General features: G+C 50.7%; 1 protein-coding gene and 1 long non-coding RNA gene across 7 annotated transcripts in view; one reads left to right on the plus strand and one right to left on the minus strand.

Moving 5' to 3' along the window:
- The window catches only part of NUMA1 (nuclear mitotic apparatus protein 1), a 77,240-nt gene that overhangs the window by 53,375 nt on the left and 3,623 nt on the right, over window positions 1-20,242 (plus strand). For all 6 annotated transcript variants that reach the window (XM_084894143.1, XM_084894145.1, XM_084894144.1 and 3 more), the window contains exons 4-20: window positions 2,923-3,002; window positions 4,257-4,339; window positions 4,905-4,985; window positions 6,640-6,727; window positions 8,294-8,405; window positions 8,896-9,053; window positions 9,292-9,409; window positions 9,498-9,615; window positions 9,927-10,067; window positions 11,034-11,156; window positions 11,276-14,662; window positions 15,138-15,179; window positions 16,640-16,708; window positions 18,021-18,131; window positions 18,217-18,435; window positions 18,551-18,702; window positions 19,668-19,914. In XM_084894143.1, the coding sequence (XP_084750269.1) occupies window positions 2,923-3,002; window positions 4,257-4,339; window positions 4,905-4,985; window positions 6,640-6,727; window positions 8,294-8,405; window positions 8,896-9,053; window positions 9,292-9,409; window positions 9,498-9,615; window positions 9,927-10,067; window positions 11,034-11,156; window positions 11,276-14,662; window positions 15,138-15,179; window positions 16,640-16,708; window positions 18,021-18,131; window positions 18,217-18,435; window positions 18,551-18,702; window positions 19,668-19,914 (5,329 nt within the window). The remainder of the gene's footprint in view (window positions 1-2,922; window positions 3,003-4,256; window positions 4,340-4,904; window positions 4,986-6,639; window positions 6,728-8,293; window positions 8,406-8,895; window positions 9,054-9,291; window positions 9,410-9,497; window positions 9,616-9,926; window positions 10,068-11,033; window positions 11,157-11,275; window positions 14,663-15,137; window positions 15,180-16,639; window positions 16,709-18,020; window positions 18,132-18,216; window positions 18,436-18,550; window positions 18,703-19,667; window positions 19,915-20,242) is intronic.
- LOC311627820 lies at window positions 4,992-8,285 on the minus strand. Its single transcript, XR_014795935.1, has 3 exons — window positions 7,717-8,285; window positions 6,274-6,320; window positions 4,992-6,183 (listed from the first exon to the last, which is right to left on the minus strand). It is a non-coding gene; the product is annotated as an uncharacterized lncRNA (long non-coding RNA).

Consider the following 20,242-nt stretch of genomic DNA (forward strand, 5'->3'; position numbering starts at 1 on the left):
TAATTTTACGTTCTCATGAGTACGAGGGGTACTCAGCATTACGAAAATTATAGACGGGGTACACATATGTCAGAAGTTTGGGAAACACTGCGTCTAGGGCTAAGAAGAAAGGGGAAGCTCTTGTACTTATGGGAAATAAAAAGCACTTAAAAATCTCATCTCTAACTTGTTAGCAAAGCAGAAATATGCAGCCATTAAAGCATTTCTATTGGTGTTCATCTGCCTCCTTTTCCTTGCTTTGTGAAGTTAATTAGCATTTGATAAGCTGTTTGTTGTCCTGTAGCCAGGACCTACCTCACTGTTTAACTTCACTAAAAGAAGCAGCCAGGTATAATATGCCTCATGTTATGACATACAATAGCATACAGCCTGCTTTTTTTTCCCCCCCTGACTTAAGAATAGATCAAGGAGCTTTAGCTTTTGAAAAGATAAATTTTCCTTGGCCTGATGACAAGAACAGTAGATGTATCCAGTGGTAGCGATGTGTGCTTTTGTTTAGGCTGAGAACTTGGTGGGGAATTTTCATAGGGAGTTCAAAATTCAAGATGCCCACCTTCCAAATTGTTCTGTAACATGTTGCCTGAGTTTTAGATGGCGGGGGGGGGGGGGGGGGGGAGATCGTTCTGTAACATGCTGTCAACACATATACTGAGCACTTGCTATATATTCCTGGCTTTCAACTTGCACAGTTAGAGTGGTCAATTATAAGTGATGCAGTTGTACCGTGAGTGATGTAGGAACTCTTGAGAATGTGTGGCACTGGAAGGCTCTAAGGCCTTCCCTGGCTTCCGGAAAATTGGTTGAAACCTGGAGATCGATGTTCTGAGGAGCTTGAGACCTTTTAATCATAGAAGATTGTTCAACTTTGAAAATGAAACTGCAGTTAAGACTGAGCCCCGGGAACTAGGGACCTGGGCTGTGTGAGAGCTCCCCCTGCTGCCTCCAGTCCTCATTGCTCTCTTTGCACTTGGCTTACCTTCCAGTTAAATAAGCACCGTGACAGCCACAGATCAAGTGATTGTCCCTTGTTCTGGCCTCTGGGAGGCTTTTGCTACATCTGCCTTCAGCCTAGTGTGTTGAACTTTGCTCTGTCACTTCAGGGCCTTGTTCCCTCTGGTTCTTTCAGTTCTCGGACCTGTTTTTTCTTCTCCTTTCCATCATCCTCTGTCACTCTTATTCTAGCCAGGTTTCCCAGGTGTCCTGACCTTTGACCTTTACTTGAGCCATTCCTAATTATTGAACTTAGCTTCCCATTTATCTCTGTTGCCTCCATCATTTTTTGTCCCTTTTCCCACAGTGCTTTTTTTTTTTTTAATGCTTACAAAATTTATTTACATTTCATTTATATAGGGATTTATATATAAACCAATATTTACTTACTCTCTGGTGTTCTTTTAGACATTTCTATCACTAGCTTCTTCCACACATTGAAGCGTCCAAAATAATCAAAATTGTCGGTCTTTAAAATCTCTACTTAAGCCAAAACCGGTTTGGCTTAGTGGATAGAGTGTCTGCCTGCGGACTGAAAGGTCTCGGGTTCAATTCCGGTCAAGGACAGGTACCTTGTTTGTGGGCACATCCCCAGTAGGGGGTGTGCAGGAGGCAGCAGATAGATGTTTCTCTCTCATTGATATTTCTAATTCTCTATCCCTCTCTCTTCCTCTCTGTAAAAAATTAATAAAATATATATATTTTTAAAATAGCACGAAAAAGTCTTAAAAAAATAAAATAAAATCTCTACTTAATATACTGACACTTTAATCCATTGCCTTCCAAAGCTTTCTCCATGATAGTTATTGAATATAATACTTAGGGCTAAATTATGAAATGGTACAGAAATAATTACTCAATAGTACTTTCAAATTGTACTTTTTTAAATACAGCTATGCTGTGTAAATGATGTTTCGGTCAAAAAAAGACCACATCTATGATGGTGGCACCATAAAATTATAATGGTGCTGAAAAATTCCTATTGCCTAGTGCAGTGATTTTCAGTTGTGTGCCACAAGAATTTTGAAAATGTGCAATGCCTATTTACTCAGGGGCACTTCTGACTTCTTTTCTGTTAGATTAGCAAATAAAAAATGACAGCAGCCCACACAACAATAGCCATTGGTGTGAGTGAATCAAAATGATACCTAGTCGTTCTGTCAGGTTGGCAAAAAATACGTTTTTTGGTGTGTTGCAGAATTTACTAATTATTTTATATGTGCCATAAGATGAAAAATTTGAAAATTGCTGGCCTAGTGACATCACAGCCATTGTAATGCCATATGGTGCGGTGCGTTATTCGTGTGTTTGTGTTCATGTTGGTGTAAACAAACCCGTGCTGCCTGTGGTATGAAAGTGTAGCACACACAGATATGTACAGTACACAATACTTGATAGTAAACTGGTTTATGTATTTACTATTATTATTTTAGAGTATACTTATTCTAATTATTAAAACGTTTTTTATAAAACACCATGTCTTGTTACACTGTTAGCAGTCTGAACATGCTGTATAGACTTGTAGCCTAGGAGCTATAGGTTAATCGTACAGCCTAGGTGTGTAGGAGGCGGTACATCTACATTTATGTAAGTGCACTCTATGATGTTCGCACACAATGAAATCGCCTAATAACGCTTACTTTTCTCAGAACGTATCCTCGTTGTTAAGTGGTTCATTACTGTATTCACAGATGGGATGTCAGGGTGCTCTTTCCAGAGGGACCTCATGCCTCAAGTCCCCACTTGCCACCCACCACACAGTTCTGAATAAATGGTGCCTTGGTCTCTTCTCCCGTCTCTAGCATCTGGTTAGGTTCTTTCCCAAACCCAGTGCAGACCAAGCCTGACGAAATGGGAAGGTAGTATGTGATATAGTAACAAGGAGGGAAGGACTGCTAAGAGATCTGGTCCTAATACTTGCTCTTTTTCTAGCCACAGCACTGAGGAGGGGCAACTAATCGGACAACAGCCAGTGCCAGAGAGACTGGACTTTGTGTGCAGCTTTCTGCAGAGTAAGTACTTTCTTATCTAGCTGGGAGGAGCTGCCCACTCAGCTCTTGAGAGTCCAGAGGAAACAGGTAAGAGGTATCTGGAGGAGCAAAGGCCCAGGGCTGTCTACTCTGTGCACAGAGAGGAATACAGCCGGGTCAGCACCCTGGGTCTGTGATGCTCACACTAGCTCAGTCCCAGAGCTCCAGGTACAGCCAGAGGGTCAGTTTTTAGACTCCTCATCTGCAAGGAGATGGAGGAGAGGGAGGTATCTCTGTTACCCTTTTTGCAAGAAAAACATTTTTCTTGGGTAACTTTAAATTAATTGCTTAGGAAATAGTATAGGGGCAGAGGCAGACTTAAGTTGATATTTTGGCCCTTCTTCTCACTGCTGTGTGACCTTTCTGGATATAGATTCCCTGTCTATAAAATGGAAATAATAATAATTGCTCTAGGTTTTGGGTAGATTAAGTAAGATCACATGCAAAGTTTCTGGCACAGTGCTCATTATCTGCTTTCTCCACCTCCAGAGAATTAAAGGAAAGGTAAGAATGGATTTAGATAAAGCAAGGTGTTAGTAATTGAGCCCATACCCTCTGGCAGCAGAAGAACCAAATATCCCCAGTCTTCCCCATGTGACTCAGCTGCAGGCTTCCTCTGGGACCTCAGTTGGAAGGAATGTCTTTTATTGTTGTTTTGTTTTGTTAACCCTCACTTAAAGATACCCTTTCCATTGGTTTTAGAGGGGGTGGAAGGGAAGGAAGTAGGGAGAGAGAGAGAAAAACGTCGATGCAAGAGAGAAACGTTGATTGGCCACCTCCCACACACCCCGACTCGGGCAGGGGATCAAATCTGCAACTTAGGTACATGCGCTCCACTAGGAATTGAACCTGCAACCTTTCAGTGATTGGACCGACTCTCTAACTATTGAGCAACACCAGCCAGGGCTGGAGTGACCTGGAATCTTTGGGCTCCTCTGTCGGGCTGAGCAGGAGTTTGTGCGTGGATGGGTGAGTGCAGTGCTATGCCCCAGCGCTGCTGTGAATCCAGCCTGCTTTCTTCAGGAACTATCCCTGTAATCCTTGGGCTCACCCAGGATAGAACTCACTTCAGGTGGAAACATGTATGATGGGGAGAAAGGACAGGAGTAAGGAGCCCTCCGTCTTCTAGCCCCACCAGAGACAGAGACCAGAACATCTGCTCCGACTCTGAGATGTTCTGATGATCTCAGGAATGACCTATAGGAAGTTCACCTCTTATCTACATTGTCATTACAGAAAACCGAAAGCATCCATCTTCCCCGGAATGCCTGGTGTCAGTGCAGAAGGTGATGGAGGGGTCAGAGCTGGAACTGGCCAAGGTAGCTATTGAACACCAGATGGGGCAGAAGGGTAGCATCAGAAGGACCTGCAGAGCCTTCTCTTAACCCAGAGGAAATGGTGGGGGCTTTATTTCTGGGGTTTGTGGAGGTTTGAGGTAGGTTTTGATAGCTAACTGGATGAGGCAGGGGCTAATTTAGCCTAAAGATTCTAGGAGACCATGCCATATGACAGAGTTTACTAGACCATTACTGTGGACTTCAGTGGAGATTTGGCAGGAGTCAGGCCTCATCCAGCTGTTGTCATATTTTTCTTTTTAGCTCAGTCTACTTCATTCCTTCTCCTGTCCGGGTGCTGGCCTAGAGGGTTCCATGAGTCCAGGTATTTAGCTGTGCAGGAATCCTGGCACATGGCTTTTTGCACGTAGGCATTGAGTCCTCAAGTGTTACCTGGTGCAGTTTAAGGGCAGTGGCCTGGGCTGCTGAATTCTAGAAGCTTTGGAAGAGTCTCCAGAATAGCCTGGGCGGTGAGGGAGAGGGGAGGGGAGAGGGGCAGTGAGAAGAGAGACAGGCTCCGCTCAGTGACTGCCTCCTGTTTGGTTCCTAGATAACCATGTTGCTCCTATACCATTCCACCATGAGCTCCAAAAGTCCCAGGGACTGGGAACAGTTTGACTATAAGATTCAGGTAAGCCCTTGTGCCTCCACTTTACCTAGCAGACCTAGCCTGCATTTACAGTGTTTCCCAAAGTGTGGTACGCGTACCCCCAGGGGTACGGGAAGAGTTTGGTGGGGGTACGCGTTGCACCGGAGTTTGGTGGGGATATGCACTGCACTGTGCTTAGCTGCGCCTAATTCTACGTTCTCATGAGTACGAGGGGTATTCAGCCTTACGAAAATTGTAGAAGGGGTACACGTATGTCAAAAGTTTGGGAAACACTGATTTAGAAAGTCTGAAAAATATTGAAAAGCACGAAGAAGGAAGTAACGGTTGCCAATAATTCCATTCCCAGAGATAACTACTACCTTTAAAAATATATATATTTTTATTGATTTCAGAAAGGAAGGGAGAGAGAGAAGAAACATTGGTAATGAGAATCATTGATCGGCTGCCTCCTGCATGCCCCCTACTGGGAATCAAGCTTACAACCCAAGCATGTGCTCTTGACTGGAGTTGAAGCTGGGACCTTTCAGTCCACAGGCCAATGCTCTATCCACTGAGCCAAACCAGCTAGGGCATAACTGCTAACTTTTAAAGGCTATCCTTCCAAGCTTTTTTTCATATTTAACTGTACCTGAAACTATATTGTGTTTGAGTGCTACATAAAAATTATTCTCTCTTCATGTACTAGTATGTATTCCTGTGTGTGTATGTGTATATATATTTTTTTCTCAAACTATACTCCATTTTTTCCTCCTTTCCTCTAGTAGAAAGGATTAGTTAGAGAGAATGTCTGTCCACCCTGACATTCTAGCTCAGTGTTACCTCCTTTCCCCTACTCTACATGGTCCCCAAGTGAAGAGGAGTTGGTGCATCTGCTTCATTAGAGAGCGAATTGACCTGGTTTCCAGGTGCTACTTGCCATATAGATTCTGGTGTTGGCCTTGGTTCCTACATGAGCAGCTGCTCTTTTTATTTCCCAGAGCAGAAGCAGCTAGAATCCAGAGTGGATATACTGTAGGTGACTGGGGGGACAGTGTCCAGAGAGTGGTGGCCTTTCACGTAATGGTAGAAATGTTGAATCATTCCATTTTGTACTCAGCTCATGGCTCATATTGGGGATGGGGTGAGGGTTGTCGTGTGGCATGGAAGGAACAGGTGGTTTCTTCCTCCCTTCAACCTTTTCTCTGCTCCAAGCTGGTCATAGAGCTGGTAGGAAGAGATTCTAGAAGAATAAGGGATACAGCAGAGTTAGCCAGGAAAATTAAATTAATTCTGTAACTTTGGAATTCAGACAAAGAAGGGAAGATTTTACCGCTGAGCTGGTGGATAAGCTTTGGGTGAGCCCTGAGGTGTTCTCACCTAGATAAACAAGAACGGTGAGGGTCAGCGGGAAGAGAAAAATAGTCATGCTAAAGCTTTCTCAGCACTTTCCTTTCCTTCCTGTTCTCTTCTCTGGTCAGAGTGAAGTTAGTTGGAAACTAACCCTGAGTTAGTTTAGGGAGGAGAAGGGGGTGGGAACACGTCTCAGTGGAATGTTCTCTGCTGGACCATGGGGCTTCCAGCTCTTAGAGGAAGAATGGGCGCCTATAGACTTCTGGGGCTGGCACTGTCAGTGGTGACCTCCATCCCTTCAGGTGTCCCTAATACTTACGGGTTACTCTTTCTCTCTGTGGCCTAGGCTGAGTTAGCCGCCATCCTGAAATTTGTGCTAGACCATGAAGATGGACTAAACCTGAATGAGGACCTAGAGAACTTCTTGCAAAAAGGTAAATTGAGACCACTTCTGAGGATCACCTCTTCTCTGAACTGGGACCCGGAGTTGTTGAGGAAGGAGGCTGTTTCTGTGTCTAAAACAAGACACAGAGGTGGTCCTCAGGAAAAACTGTGTAACGGCGTAGGTTGATTTCTGGGCCCTGTTGCCATCATCCCAGTTCATACAGAACTACTTCTAACTGCTTGGCAGCATTCAAGCAGAACCTTTTTATAAGTGATCTTGTCTACTGTTACGTTCTCCTTGATCACATCACCACCACCACCACACACACACACTTCACACACACACACACACACACACACACACTTTTTAATCCTCACCTAAGGATTTAAAAAAATATATATTTTTTATTGATTTCAGAGAAGAAGGGAGAGGGAGAGAGAGAGATCGCAACATCAATGATGAGAGAGAATCATTGATCGGCTGTGTCCTGCACACCCCCTACTGGGGATCGAGCCCGCAACCTGTGCATGTGCCCTGACTGGGAATCGAACCATGACGTTCATAGGTCAACGCTCAACCACTGAGCCACTGCAGCCTGGTCTGCCCGAGGATTTTTTCCCATTGATTTTTAAAGAGAGCTGAAGGGAGGCAAGGGAGAGAGAGAGAAACATGGATGTGAGAGATACACATGTATGGGCTGCTTCCCACATGCGCCCCAGTTGGGGCCTGGGATGGAATCTGCAACCCAGGTACGTGTCCTTGACCAGGAATGGAATCCATGACCCATGCTGTATCACTAAACCACATTGCCAAGGCTTTTTTAAAATTTATCTTAAACAATCATTACTCCTGGTTTAGAATCTAGGAGTACAGTCTTAAAAGATGTTTTTTTTTGCACATTCAGCTCTTGTTCTAGCTGAGAAAGCAGAGACATAAACTCAGTAGGTATGATAAGGGATAAGTGCTAGGACAGAGAGGAGCCAGTTTTACCAGATGTCTAGCTGGAAGCACAGTAGAAAGAGTGATAGCTCTACCTACCTCTGGTGAGGAGGCCATCGGTGTTGATAGGATGTGAGACTTGGGTCTCAGCCATTCTCTTCCAAGTGCTGAATTTGATGTTCCTCATATTCAGGTTCCTCATGAGCCCTTCAGGTGATGTTGGAAATGTGAGAGGAGAGGCTCCGGGCCAAGTTATGGGTTTGCAGGTCAGAGTATGGCGGGCCATTGAAGTTGTGAGCAGAGAAGGTGGCCCCATCTGAACACTGAGGGCTTAGAAGATGGGTGGAGGAGGAAGGAGCAGATGAGGGGGCTAATAAGAGTGAGTGTTTAGAAATAGGAGAACCATGTGAAAGTGATCATGGAACCAAGGAAAGAGAAGGTTTTGAGAAAGTGTGTGGCGGTGCAAGATTTTAGATCGGAGGAGTTCAGAAAGGAGGCTAGTAGCTGACCCAAGAGGTTGTTGGGGCTGAGAAGACCCTGCTTAGGTTCTGCCCAGTGGCCGCCTTCTGTCGCTTACATATGTGTGTGCTCCCAAGAGGAGTTCTTAAATTGTGTAAAGGTACAAATCTGTTCACCCTTTTACTAACCTCTGTGGTTTGTCTGTTCCTTCCCCCAGCTCCTGTCCCTTCTAGCTCCGTCTCTGAAGAACTCTCTCCACCCAGCCACCAGGCCCAGAAGGAGGTTCGCTTTCTAGAGCTGCAGAAGGTTGCCTCTTCCAGTGGGAACAAGTATGTGCTGAGCCTCTTTCCTGGGACAGGGCCTCAGCATTCAGCCCTCAACTCCCTCCCTCCCTCCCAGACTCTAAGCTGCTGAGCGCCCTTACGCCATCAGAGGTGCTTGCAAGCATCCGGTCAGATTGGGATGTCCTCACCCGCTGCAGTACTAACTGGGGGAATTGGTTGGGATCTGTCTTGGGCAGAAGGCCTCTCTCAAAGACTGTTCCCTGTTTATGGAATTCCTTCCTTTGTTGGTTACACTGAAGTCCCTTCTCTCAGTGCAGCTCTGCAGAGGCAAGGAGAATACCTCCCTCCCCCTTTATTTATTGACTTGGAAAAGGAATGGTTTCCTTAAGGTCATGTCACAAGAACCTGGGTGTATGGGTCTCCCATTCAGTGCTCACATCCATAGTGCCCTGCTTCCCCATTCCTGCCTGTTGCTGGTCACTTCAGGTCTTATACCTGAAGATGACCATGACATCTGGGCTATCTCTTTCCTTAGCTTCCTCTCAGCTTCTCCAGCCTCCCCCATGGGTGACATCCTGCAAACCCCACAATTCCAGATGAGACGGCTGAAGAAGCAGCTTGCAGATGAGAGAAATAATAGAGATGAGCTGGAGCTGGAGCTGGCTGAGAACCGCAAGCTCCTCACCGAGAGGGGTGGGTACTGGCACACAGTGTGTACGAGTGGGCAGCACCTGGGATTTCCTTCCAGGGATTAATGGGCTTGTCTGAGGTATGGCCCTCTGCTGGCCCTGGGCCTGTCAGGCTGACCTCCTAGAAACTGGTTCTGTCCTTGGCTCCATCTTCCCTTTCCCTTGAGTTGGATGTTTCCTCCTTGTTCTCCCTTCTCCCTTAGTTCTGCGCTGACTCCCCTCCCCTCCCCTGGTCTCCCCAGATGCACAGATAGCCATGATGCAGCAGCGCATTGACCGCCTGGCTCTGCTGAACGAGAAGCAGGCGGCCAGTCCACTGGAGCCCAAGGAGATTGAGGAGCTCCGTGGCAAGAATGAGAGGTAGCGTTCTCTCTGCCTCCTTCCGAGCTCCCTGCCCCACCCGTACCCGTGAGGGACACCCTCTTTTCTCACTGCTCCTCCCTTACAGCCTTACCATGCGGCTCCATGAAACTCTGAAGCAGTGCCAGGACCTGAAGACAGAGAAGAGCCAGATGGACCGCAAAATTAACCAGCTCTCTGAGGAGAACGGGGACCTTTCCTTTAAGGTGTGTTATGCCCCCGCCTGGAGGCCCCTTGCAGTTGAGTTTTTCTGGTTAATTAACCAAGAGGAAGTTGAGAAGAATTTCCCGGCACCTGTTTGGTTGGTGCCTTTGTCTCTCGAGACCTGCATACTTTGCCCCTTTCCTTGTCCCATAATTGGTGGTAGCCCTAAATTTTGATCTGTAGTCCTGAGTTAGGGATGTGATCCAGGTGGACAGAATCATCAGAGGATCCAGTCCTGGAGTTCTGAAGCAAGCAGCAGTGGTGGTACCAGTTCTGACTCTGGGTAATTTGGCTTCTGATTTGTCTATCTCAGCTGCGCGAATTTGCCAGTCACCTACAGCAGCTGCAGGGCGCCCTCAATGACTTGACAGAGGAGCACAGCAAGGCCACTCAGGAGTGGGGGAAGAAGCAGGCCCATCTTGAGAAGGAGTTCAGCACAGCCCTGCAGGATAAGGTAAAACTCTGTTTCTGGGTATTAGGGCCACGGTCTTGAGCACATGTTCAGAGTTGAATTCTGTTTGATGCGCTCTTCTTTTGGGCCTTTGGGAATTAAGCTGACTTCTGTTCAAGGTTTAATAGTGTGCTGTAATGGAAGAATTGTGGGCTTAGAAGTCCAATACACCTTTGAATCTTGTCTCTGCTATTTACAAGGTGTGGATCTTGGACAAGTTACTTGATCTCCTTCTCTCTAAGCATCCTTTCCTGAAAATGGGAAAAAGAACGAGTAGCTGCCTCATCAATCATTGTAAGATAATAATACATAGAAAGCACTTAACACACTGTGTGGTGCAAAGTAAGCTCTCAGAGAATTAGTTGCTATTATTATTGCTGTTAATTAGGAACTCGGTTCTGCCATTTATTAACCATGTAGCCCTGGGCCAAGCCATTTAACAAGTGAGCTTCAGATTCTTGCTCTGTAAAAGAGGGTTATAACAACTGTCTCTCGGATCTCCTGTGTGGGTTAGAAATTCAGAAAGGCACCCAGAGCCTGGCCTGTTGTAGGTGCTTAGTGAGCAGTGAGGGGAAGTGGGGGCACAGGAGGGGGTGGTGCTGTGGCTGCTGCTGCTATTGATGCCCAGAGGGGCAGGGTATGTTTTTAAGCGGGGTGGGTATTTGGATAATCTGGAAGTTAAGACTTCCTTGAGGAAGGGTATACAGGGAAGAAATTTGAAGTAAACTGTGGCCTTGGAGAAGAAAAAGTTAGGTCACCTGATTTAATTTAGCCCTCTAGCTAGGGCTAAAAGGCAGATCTCTCATGGTCCCAGATCCATGATTTCTGAGGGGTTTTTCCCAGGTTGAGGGCAAAGGAGATCTTGGTAACGAGGTGATAGGGCCTTATGTTTGGTTGATGTTCACAAGGACTTGGGGGGCATCCAGGGCCTCTTCTACTTCTGTTCATGCGGAGCTCTTTTACTCCCAGAAATGCCTTGAAGAGAAGAATGAGATCCTTCAGGGAAAACTTTCACAGCTGGAAGAACATTTGGCCCGGCTACAGGAGAACCCACCCCAGGAGAAGGGTGAGGTGCTGGGTGACGTCTTGCAGGTAGGAATGCATCTTTGCAACTGTAAGACCTGAATGTTGTGTGCTGGGGTTGGTTTAGCGCATTCAAGGGCCCTGGTGACAGGAATCATGCTCATCCCAATTTATCTCTTTCTCACCAGCTGGAAACCCTGAAGCAAGAGGCAGCCACTCTTGCTGCAGACAACACCCAGCTCCAAACCAGGGTGGAGGCTCTGGAGACCGAGCGGGGCCAGCAGGAAGCCAAGCTGCTTGCTGAGCGGGGCCACTTTGAAGAAGAAAAGCAGCAGCTGGCTGGCCTGATTGCTGAGCTGCAGAGCTCTCTATCCAACACCAGACAGGCCAAGGAGGAACTGGAGAAGGCCTCCCAGGCTCAGGGGGCCCAGTTGTCTGCCCAGGTGGCCACACTGACCTCCGAGCTCACAACCCTCAATGCTACTCTCCAGCAGCAGAATCAAGAACTGGCTGGCTTGAAGCAGCAGGCCCAAAAGGATCAGGCCCAGCTAAACCAGACCCTTCAGCAGCAAGAGCAGGTCTCCCAGGACCTCCGCCACCAGGTGGAGCAGCTGAACACCAGCCTGAAACAGAAGGAGCAGCAGTTGGAGGAGGCCACCAAGGAGCTGGAGGCCACCAGGCGAGACCACTCCCAGCAGCTGGCCACTGCTGCTGAGGAGCGGGAGGCCTCCTTGAAGGAGAAGGATTCAGCCCTCCAGCAAGTAGAGGCACTGGAGAAGGAGAAGGCTGCCAAACTAGAGGTGCTCCAGCAGCAACTTCAGGCTGCTAATGAAGCCCGGGACAGTGCCCAGACCTCAGTGACACAGGCCCAGCGGGAGAAAGCAGAGCTGAGCCAAAAGGTGGAGGAACTCCATGCCCGTATCGAGGCAGCCCGCCAGGAGCAGTGTGAGACCCAGGCCCAGGTGACAGAACTAAAGGCCCAGCTGAGGTCTGAGCAGCAAAAAGCAACTGAAAAAGAAAGGGTAGCCCAGGAGAAGAACCAGCTCCAGGAGCAGGTCCGGGCCCTTGAGGAGTCCTTGAGGATTACCAAGGGCGGCCTCGAAGAGGAGAAGCGCAGGGCTGCAGGTGCCCTGGAAGAGCAGCAGTGTTGTATCGCCAAGCTGGAGGCAGAGACCCAGAGCCTGGTGGAGCAACATAAGCTGGAACGGAAGGAGCTCGAAGAAGAGAAGGCTGGACGCAAGGAGCTGGAGGCTCGATTACAGCAGCTTGGGGAGGCCAATCAGGCTGTGACGGAAGCCCTGCGGCGGGAGCTGGCAGAGGCCATAGCCTCCCAGCGCGAGGCTGAGAGAGAATGTGAACAGCTTGCCAAGGAGGTGGCCACATGGCGTGAGCGGTATGAGGCTAGCCAAAAAGAGGAGGCCCAGTATGGTGCCATGTTCCAGGAACAGCTGGTGACCCTGAAGGAGGAATGTGAAAAGTCCCGCCAGGAGCTGCGAGAGGCAAAGGAAAAGATGGCAGGGATAGAGGCGCACAGCGAGCTCCAGATAGGCCGGCAGCAGAGTGAGCTAGCCCAGCTCCATGCCAGCCTGGCCAGAGCCCACCAGCAGGTCCAGGAGAAGGAGATCCGGGCCCAGAAACTTGCAGATGACCTCTCCACTCTGCAGGAGAAGATGGCTGCCACCAGCAAGGAGGTGGCCCGCCTGGAGGCCTTAGTGCGCAAGGCAGGTGAGCACAAGGAAACAACTTCCTCTGAGCAAGTCAAGGAGCCCCCACGGGCAGGAGACAGAGAGTCAGAGTGGCGGGAAGACCAGCAGGGGCATAGGTTCTGCAGTACCCAGGCTGCACTGCAGGCTATGGAGCGTGAGGCAGAGCAAATGGGCAGTGAGCTGGAGAAGCTGCGGGCGGCGCTAATGGAGAGCCAGGGACAACAGGAGGAGGAGCGTGGGGAGCAGGAGCGGGAGTTGGCCCGGCTAGCCCAGGAGCGGGGCCGAGCCCAAGCCGATCTTGTCCTGGAGAAGGCCGCCAAGGCAGAGCTTGAGATGCGGTTGCAGAATGCCCTCAATGAGCAGCGTGTGGAGTTTGCTACCTTGCAGGAGGCACTGGCCCATGCCCTGAAGGAAAAGGAAGGGAAGGACCAGGAGCTGGCCAAGCTTCGTGGGCAAGAGGCAGCCCAGAGAACGGAACTGGGGGAGCTTCAGCAAACGGTAGAGCAACTGAAGAAACAGCTGGCCAAGATGGAGGGGGAGCACCAGCAGTCTCTAGGGACAGCCAGTGGAGAAGACACTTGTGGGTCTGAGGCTCCTGGAAAGACCAAGCGAAGAGGCCCTGACCTGGAGGCTCTGCAGGCAAAGGTGAGCAAGCTGGAGCAGCAGTGCCGTGAGCATCAGGAGAAGGCCTCCAGCCTGGAGCGGAGCCTGGAGTCTGAGCGCGCCTCCCACACGGAGCGGGCCACCACCCTGGAGGCTTTGCGGGGACAGTTAGGGGAGAAGGCCCAGGAGTTGGGGCGCACTCAGGACACCTTAGCCTCAGCACAGAGGGAGCTGGCCACCCTTCGCACCAAGGCCCAAGACCACAGCAAGGCTGAGGAGGAGTGGAAGGCCCAGGTGGCCCGGGGCCAGCAGGAGGCTGAGAGGAAAAACAGTCTCATCAGCAGCTTGGAGGAGGAGGTGTCTATCTTGAACCGCCAGGTCCTGGAGAAGGAGGGAGAGAGCAAGGAGTTGAAGCGGCTTGTTGTAGCCGAGTCAGAGAAGAGCCAGAAGCTGGAAGAGAGGCTGCGCCTGCTTCAGGTAGAGACAGCCAGCAACAGCGCCAGAGCCGCGGAACGCAGCTCTGCTCTGCGGGATGAGGTCCAAACTCTCCGGGAGGAGGCAGAGAAACAACGGGTGGCCTCAGAGAGCCTTCGGCAGGAGCTGGCCTCACAAGCAGAGCGAGCAGAGGAGCTGGGCCAAGAACTAAAGGCATGGCAGGAGAAATTCTTCCAGAAGGAGCAAGCCCTCTCTGCCCTGCAGCTAGAGCACACCAGCACCCAGGCCCTGGTGAGTGAGCTGCTGCCCGCCAAGCACCTGTGCCAGCAGCTGCAGGCTGAGCAGGCAGCTGCTGAGAAACGCCACCGTGAAGAGCTGGAGCAAAGCAAGCAGGCAGCTGGTGGGCTGCGGGCCGAGCTGATGCGAGCCCAGCGGGAGCTTGGGGAACTGATGCCCCTGCGACAGAAGGTGGCAGAGCAAGAGCGAGCAGCCCAGCAGCTGCGGGCAGAGAAGGCCAACTACGCAGAGCAGCTGAGCATGCTGAAGGAGGCTCACGGCCTGCTAGCAGAGGAGAATCGGGGGCTGGGAGAGAAGGCCAGTCTCGGCCGGCAGTTTCTGGAAGTGGAGCTGGACCAGGCCCGGGAGAAATATGACCAAGAGTTGGCAGCTGTGCGTGCTGATGCTGAGGCCCATCTGGCTGAGATGCAGCGGGAAGTACAGAGCACTGCCCGGGAGCTGGAGGTGATGACTTCCAAGTATGAGGGTGCCAAGGTCAAGGTTCTGGAGGAGAGACAGCGGTTCCAGGAAGAGAGACAGAAACTCACTGCCCAGGTAAGGCACCAAGCTCAACTCCTCTTAAGACTGGGCCTGAGAGACAGATGACATTGTTCCCTCTGCGTTCCAGGGCCTCAAGCTTCCACGTTATTGCAGAGTGTCTTATCTCCCCCACTCACTGGGTGTCAGGAGGAGATGTAGCTGGCAGAGTTCAAATCTGTTGTCCCCTATTGTCCCAAAGAAAATATCAGTAGCCTCCCCTTCCCTGAAGACTCTGTCCCCGGAGAGTCGAACAGTGAAGGCCATCGCTCATTCTGGAGGCACATTAGGAGGTGTACCTGCTGTGGGGGCCCCAGAACCACAGGGGACTAGAATGAGGCAACTGGCACTGTACAATTACCAAAAGTCTGGTCCCGTGGGGGAGAGGGATTCTTAAGAGTTTCAGTGAGGTCAGCCTGACGACAGGAACAGTGCCTCTTTGACCCCCATCCCCCATCTCACTCTGTCTCTATTGCTCCTCCCCCATGCACAGGTGGAACAGCTAGAGGTATTTCAGAGAGAGCAAACTAAGCAGGTAACGCCTGGGGTCCTTGCTAAATGCTGGCTGCTTAAGCGGTGACCAGTCTCGGTGCATGACCCCGGCTGCAGCTTGCCTCCGCCAGCTCCCGTTGTGAACTGTTTGTGAAGGGGGCAGGGTCAAGCCATGGAATCCAGGCCCAGGCTGCCCAGGAGTGTTGGGCCCTCTCTCAGGCCTCATCCCACCCGTCCCAGGTCGGACTCCCCACCTTCTGCCCTTTCTGCCATTTGCCTGTCAGGGACAAGGGGTAGGGCAGGCTTCGTCTTTCCCGTATCTAAACCAATCGCAGACAGTTCTTGTGATTCCTAAACCTTCAGGTCTTGCTCCAAGTTTGGGTCCTCAGTGAGGAGGACTAGCAGAATGACCAAGGCCTTGTTTAACTCCGTTCCCTTCTTTCCCACAGAAGTCATAAAGGTGATAAGCAAAGCATCCCAACAGAGCAGGGAGGGTTGTGAGCCCAGGATGTCTGCCGATGGGTGATGACCCTTTGGGCCTGAACCCCAGACGTGAAATAGAGATGTCCGGGAGCAGCAAGGCCAAGGTTGAGAGGTGCAGGAGGGGCCTCTGCCAGTGGAGTTGTGTAGTCTAGCTGCCTCGCTCACTCTCTCAAGGATTTCTCTGTGCTGTCCAGATGTCAAGGCTATTGAGCCGGTTTTTAGTGGGAGCACCCTTTCTCTGCCAGCCCTTCTACCCAGTCACCTCAGGCCTGCCGAGGAATCAGACTTTCCTTTCTTCCCATCACCTTCTTCAAGGAGCCCAAGACGACAAACTGAATACAAACAGTTAGCAATGGAGCCCTCGCCTCTCGCTTTTGCTGCTCATGCTTGGGCTTCTGGAATGCCTGGAGGAGCCGGAGTGCTTGTGGCTGTGATGCTCCCCCTCATCCCTCCCTCCCCTTGCTCTTCCTCTCCATGGGAATTGGGTGGGCGTGGACATGTGCTGCCCTGCTCTGTCTCCTGCAGTCTGATCCCCCACACTAACCACACTGCTGGCACCAGCCCTAACAGCCTGTGGGGATTGGTAAGAGGACTCGTCATCTGTGGGCTTTTGCTTTGGTAGTTTCTGGGAAGGTACTGAATGAGTATGTCTGCTCGTTACATGCTAGGTCCCCTATTCCTGTCTCCAGCCCAGGACAGTTGGGGCTGGAAATGGCAGCAATAGGGTGGTGGTGAGGTGTTAGCTCCCCAGAGAAGATCTCTCCCTGCAGGCCTCTGTCCCTGCAGACCGGGGGTGGAGGTGAGTGTGGGCAGGTGGCTCTGGCAGCACCTGCGTGTTGGGTTACCTCACTCAGGTCCTGCCCAGCCAGCTTGAGCCGCAGGCTAGAGAAAGTACCCAAGTTTTTATTTATTTATTTCCTAACAATTGGGGACTGGTCTGGGAAAACCCCAAAAGTTGCCTGGACATCCAGGGTAAGGCCTCCTGAGTCTTCCCGTCACCTCTTCCCTTCCCTATCCCAGGTGGAAGAACTGAGTAAGAAGCTAGCTGACCACGACCAAGCCAGCAGAGTGCAGCAGCAGAAGCTGAAGGTGGGACAGATGGGAGTGGGAAGGTGCTCTCAGCCCTCGGGCTGTGTTGGTTGGGGAGGCAAGGAGGGCACCATGGGCACCTGGCAGCCTTAGACCCGCCTGTGGTTCAAGAACCTCCTGCGTGTGCCTTCTGGGATCTCTGAAGGAGAGATGTTTGCATTACAGTAGCAATAACCATATGTGGTTACTTAAATATAAAGTGGTTATAATTGAAATTTTAGTTCCTTAGTCACACTAGCCACAGTTTCCCTGCTCAGCAATTAACTGCACATGGCTTATGTCTACCATGTTGGACAGGGCAGAAGATGGCCAGAAAGTCCTATTGAATAGTGCTGGCCTAGAGTTAATCACCTGTAATATTATAATGGAATTTAATATTCTTAGTATTTTCAACATTGTCACCATCGGTTTAACATGTGCTTTTTTTATGCAGTCTAGGTGTCATAGCTTTTAGCCATAGGAGTAAAGGAACTGGGCCCATGGCCCTGGGACTTGCTAACGCCCTGGTGGGTTACAGGAATTGGTGGGAGCTGAGAGCTTCATTTCCCCAGCTCGTTTCCACATGTTCCACACCATGTCATGATGATGATAAACATGCTTGTTACACTTCTTTTGGGAGCCTTCCTGGTGCTAGATGTAAAAGAGGTAAAGCCAGAGGATCCTGTCCAGGGTCTGTTATAAACTAAGCACTTGCTGGCCTTGCTGGTGGACAGAGAATCAGACACATTCCCTGTCCCCAAGGAGTCTGGCCTGGAGAGGAGGCCGTGCAAGCCCATAAACACCCACACAGGCTTTGGAGTCAGGTCATACGCTGCTATTGAGCCACTGTGATCCTGGCCAGTTGCCCTAAGTCTCTGTGCTCAAGTTCTTCAACTCTGAAATGGAGATGTAGTTACTTCCCAGAGTCACTCTGAGGAGAATCGAGTTCACATGTCCTGAGAGCTCCCATCTCAAGTGCCTAGTCCCGTGCTCTGCACCTCGGTGAGAGGCTCAGTTCCCTTCCTCCTCGGGGAGACTGTGTGCTCATGGAGAGCGAACAAGACAGTTTGTGCTTGAATTCAGTGACGGTAGGGCTGTCAGAGCTCTGCCAGAAATGGCATGAAGCAGAATGGGAAAGATCCTACGGACTGTGGACCTTGCAAAGGTGGGTGGTGTTTCAGTGTGCTGGAGTTGGTGGGGATAAAGATTTTTCCACTTCCTGAGAGAATATGTGGGAGTCTGAAAACACCCAAGAGTCCAAGAGGCTAGGGCAAGTCAGCAGATTTAGATGGACCACCCCCCTGATCAGCCTTCCACATCATATGCTTCCCAGGCCCAGGGAGGGGAAAGCCAGCAAGAAGCCCAGCGCCTCCAGGCCCAGCTGAAGGAGCTGCAGGCCCAGTTGAGCCAGAAGGAGCAGGCAGCTGAACACTACAAGCTGCAGGTGAGGAGTCCAGCCTGGCCCACTGTGCCTTTCCCCCTGCCATCCCCCACTCCACCCCGAGCCCTACCCACCATCTGCCACACAGATGGAGAAAGCCAAGACCCATTATGATGCCAAGAAGCAGCAGAACCAAGAACTGCAGGAGCAGCTGCGGGGCCTGGAGCAGCTACAGAAGGAAAACAAGGAACTGAGAGCCGAAGCTGAGCGGCTGGGACAAGAGCTACAGCAGGCTGGGTTGAAGACTAAGGAGACCGAACAGACCTGCCGCCACCTTACTGCCCAGGTGCGCAGCCTGGAGGCACAGGTAAGTATCTGGCTGGACAGACTCCCTTACTCATCATAATGGGTCCTGTGCCTTCCCCTCCTAAGCCACCCTTGCCTTAGGCTTCTCTTCACTCTCCTGGCCCTCTGTTTCCCAGGTTGCCCATGCCGACCAGCAGCTTCGAGACCTGGGCAAGTTTCAGGTGGCCACTGACGCCTTAAAGAGCCGGGAGCCCCAGGCTAAGGCTCAGCTGGACTTGAGTATTGACAGCCTGGATCTGAGCTGCGAGGGAACCCCACTCACTACCAGGTCAGAAGGCACCCTTCATCCCTCAGTCTGTTGTCCATTGAGAGACTATTGCCTGTATCCTGGGCTTGTCCCTTTGCCCTTTGGAAGCTTATTCTTAGAAGAATAAAAAGGCTATGTGGAGGTTGTCACTCCTGTTCTGAGTCTTCAAAGAAGCCATAGGTATGTGTGCCTTCGGCTGGACTCCCCATTGATGGAGGCTGGCGCTGTGAGGGGCCTGAGAAGGGTTTGAAATGGAGTACATGATCAGATTTTCATCTTAGCTTATCCTTATAGCCAATGTAGAAGCTGAGACTGAAAGCATTTGTTGTTATTTAACAAGACTTGGTCAGACACTGTTATAGACACTTGAAAAATAGTAATTCATTTAACAGATGAAATTGGAGCATAGATGGGCAGTCACTTGCTCACGGTCCCACAGTGACAGAGCCGGGCAGCCTGGCTGGAGTCCTTGTCTGTCACTGCTTTGGTTCCTCTCGGATGCCGATGTCAGATCAGGGGAGGGTGTGAGGGCAGAGGGGGGTGCAGTGAGGAGACTTGCTGGTTTGGTTTATTAGGAGAGGGAAGCAGTAGGGTTGTGTCCATGTTCAGGACTGGGCAGTTTGGGCGAAGGCTGCTCCCATTCGCTGGAATAGAAGATACAGGAGGAGGAGCACACAGACGGGCTTAGTTTGGGACACCCTCTTGGGGAGCAGTGGTGGGTGTCCGGAGATGCCTGGGGCAGTGGGTGTGTGGGTCTGGAGAACAGGGTCTGGGAGTTGCCAGTATTGAGTCAGAGGGCCATGGGAGTGGACTGAAGAGAAGGCCCAGGCTAAGGACGCTCCTTGGACCTCTGAAAATTCAGCAAATGGGGTGCTTGACCTGGTCTGTTTATAATAAATGCAAGAATTTGCCACTTTGGAGCAAAGAGACGGACAAAATGCTTCCTAGGCCCAAGAATGGCATCTCATCAGGTTTCTTTCCTATAGCAAGCTGCCTCGTACCCAGCCAGATGGCACCAGCATCCCGGGGGAGCCAGCTTCACCCATCTCCCAGCGCCTGCCCCCCAAGGTGGAATCCCTGGAAAGTCTCTACTTTACCCCCATCCCGGCTCGGGGCCAGCCACCCCTGGAGAGAAGCCTGGACTCCCTGGGGGACATCTTCCCGGACTCCGGCCGGAAGACCCGCTCTGCTCGTCGACGGACTACACAGATCATCAACATCACCATGACCAAGGTCAGGCTGGGGGGTGGGGCTCAGGACATTAATGCTCATGCCTCCTTAAGGGCATCTTCCCTGGGGGTCCTCAAAATAGCCGCAGGGCTGACCAGCCCGTATCTTACAGAAGGAAAAGCTGAAATTCTGAGAAGGACCTCTTTTGTAGAAAAGGGCAGGACTGTAAGTAGATGCCTGTCTGCTGGCTGTAAGGCTGGTGTCGTCTCCATGTGCAGCACTGACTCTGTACAGGCTGAAGGGAGAGAATATGGAGAAGTTGCAGCCGAACCTGTGCTTCCCAGCACATCCCCGGGGGAGCCGAGATGTGTTGTGGCCGCCAGGGGGCTGC

Source organism: Pipistrellus hanaki (genome assembly GCF_964339955.1).
Source record: "Pipistrellus hanaki genome assembly, chromosome: 9".
In the NCBI taxonomy this organism is placed as follows: domain Eukaryota; kingdom Metazoa; phylum Chordata; class Mammalia; order Chiroptera; family Vespertilionidae; genus Pipistrellus; species Pipistrellus hanaki.